This window comes from Marmota marmota, unplaced genomic scaffold (genome assembly GCF_001458135.2).
Source record: "Marmota marmota marmota unplaced genomic scaffold, marMar, whole genome shotgun sequence".
In the NCBI taxonomy this organism is placed as follows: Eukaryota; Metazoa; Chordata; class Mammalia; order Rodentia; family Sciuridae; genus Marmota; species Marmota marmota.
In genome coordinates this window covers 1,263,856-1,266,241 of record NW_025999863.1, presented here as the reverse complement: position 1 = coordinate 1,266,241, position 2,386 = coordinate 1,263,856, and the positions used below count along the sequence as shown (strand labels likewise).

Genomic DNA, 2,386 nt, shown 5'->3' with positions numbered 1-2,386 from the left:
CAGGCAGGCAGAGGGCCAGGCCAGCTCAGCCCTGGGCTGACCGGGCTGTGCTCCGCATCCTGCTCCCCGCCTGCAAGTGTGCAGACCGGGGTTTGTAGAGGTCACAGAGCTGCACAGCTTCACCTCTCTGGTCTGATTTCGGAAAGTTCCTGGCTGGGCACAGCGTGGCCAGGCAGAGCCCTCGAGTTCACACAGCACTGGGCTGGCCCTGGGGACACGTGGGCCACATGTCCCACAAGAGCAGGGAGGGGGGGTGCCCCTGGTGGTGGGGCTCTGCTGGCCTGTGTGAGGCCCTGGTTCATCCAGCACCAAAAAGAGCCCTGGAGAGAGCGGCCCTGGGGGCCCGTGACAGTTGGGGCACCTGAGGAGACCCTGCAGGGACCAGCAAGGACAGGGTCGGCTGCTGCAGGAGAGGCGCTGTGGCCTCAGCCTCCTGGGGTGACCAGCAGGTGGGACTGTGCAATGGGAGGGGACAGGGGTCCACAGTGTCCTCCTGCCTGCCTGGGCTGGCCGCTGCTTGGTCCCCACTTCTCTCTGCCTCTGCGCCCCACCAGGTGAGGGACGGCTCTCCTCCCTCCTGTCGGAGCCTCTGCAGCCATGTGCACCTGAAAGGAGCCGGCACGGCCTCCCGAGCCCCCGCCCAGCCTCCTCCTGGTGGGTGGAGGCATCCCTCCTGCCTGGCCCTTCTGTGCCCGCCATCCCTGCTCCCCAGCGGGCCCTCTGAGTGGGCCCCCCCAGCCTGCCAGAGGCCACTGCCCACCACCAAACTCCTCTCTGCTTCCAAAGGGGAAGACCCGCCCTCGTGGCTTCCGCCCCAGGGTTTCTCACCAGAAACGAGGCTCGGACAGTGGGTTCAGAAGTGGCTGCAGAGGCGCCTGGGGTCCAGGGGCCACGGCAACTCGCGCCACGCAGGTATCTCGCCACACACTTGTGCGCCCTCTCGCCGCTCTGGGCGCAGAGGTCGGGCCTGCCAGGGTAGACCCAGGGGCTGTGGCGGCCTCCTGAGGGCCAGGGAGCATCTTCGTCCCCTCCTCCAGCTCCAGAGCCAGCAGCACAGTGTCTTCCAGGCCCTCGGACCCCAACTCCCTGCCTCCTCTCCAGAGGACCCTGTGGTGACCCTCGGTGACTCTAGTCCCACCTCAGAGCCCCTTTTCCCACCGAGGCCAGGTGCACCAACTGAGAATTCTGACATGGGACGTCTGTGTGCTCTATTCAGTGACCCCAGGACCCAGAAAGCACAGTGCTGTCCACCTGCCGACGCTCTTCAGCTTGTGGGTGTGTGTTTTGCCAGGTGTGAAGGCCACACCCATGGCCCTCGAGCTGGGGAGGCTGAAGCAGGAGGCCAAGGCAGGAAGATGGCAGTGCAAAGCCAGCCCGGGCTACTTAGTGAGCCCTGAGTAACGTGGGAGACCCTGACTCCCAATCAAGTAAACAAGGCTCGGGGTGTGGCCAGTGGGCGCCCCCGGTCAGCTCCCAGCACGGCCGTGGACGTGCGGGCTGGACGCTGTGGCGCTCCGCAGCTGGCCGTGTTGTCTCTCTCTCCCTGGCCACGGCGATGCTCAGTGGCCCTGCTGGGATGAGTGGCCCCAGGCTGACCTGTGTCCAGCCCAGGGCGCCTGTCTCACCTCTGCATCCTGTGGTCTGGGTTCGGGCGGTTCATGGACAGAGTCCTCTGGGACGAGGGGAGGGAGCCGTGGTGGGCGTAGCAGTGGGGGCTTCCGAGGGAGCTTCCTGGGGTCAGAGGCAGCCCCAGTGAGACCACCGGGTGGGGCCAGCCAGGCTCAGGCCGCTGCCCTCGTTCTGGGGAAAGGGGCTCCTTCCTGGGCACAGCCCAGGTGCCTCCCCAGCGGCCTCCACTCTTAGCTGCGGGCAACAACGTCCTGGTGCCCAGGAAGCAGGCTGTGGGGCCCGGGGCAGGTCTCGGCTGCCGTGCGCCTCGCGAGTCCAGGCCGGGTGGCTCCGGTGGAGGGCACCCTCGGCCTGCAGCGTCCTCGCCCTGTCTCCCACCTGCCAGGCACGCCGTTCCCCAAGAGCTTCCTGCAGGTGGCGCGGAAGATCCTGTCGCGCCTGTTCCGCGTCTTCGTGCACGTGTACATCCACCATTTCGACCGCATCGCGCAGATGGGCTCCGAGGCCCACGTCAACACCTGCTACAAGCACTTCTACTACTTCGTCACCGAGTTCGGCCTCATCGACACCAAGGAGCTGGAGCCGCTGGTGAGAGGCCGCGGGGCTGTGGGGGCCGTGCAGAGGGGCCTGGGATCGGCCTCGGAAGGCTCTGGGCAGCCTGTGCCCACAGCCGTGGCCAAGAGGCTCAGAAGCCACCAGCCAATGCCACCACCACAGGAGCCAGAGGGAGGCGTGAGGGTCCGCCCTGTGCCGGCCC

The 2,386-nt window shown here is 67.1% G+C and overlaps 1 protein-coding gene across 1 annotated transcript in view; it reads left to right on the top strand.

Moving 5' to 3' along the window:
* Mob3a (MOB kinase activator 3A) overlaps positions 1–2,386 on the top strand; it is an 11,579-nt gene that overhangs the window by 7,436 nt on the left and 1,757 nt on the right. The window contains exons 4-6 of the mRNA XM_048810703.1: positions 787–1,275; positions 2,015–2,217; positions 2,347–2,382. Coding sequence (XP_048666660.1) covers positions 787–1,275; positions 2,015–2,217; positions 2,347–2,382 — 728 coding nt within the window. The remainder of the gene's footprint in view (positions 1–786; positions 1,276–2,014; positions 2,218–2,346; positions 2,383–2,386) is intronic.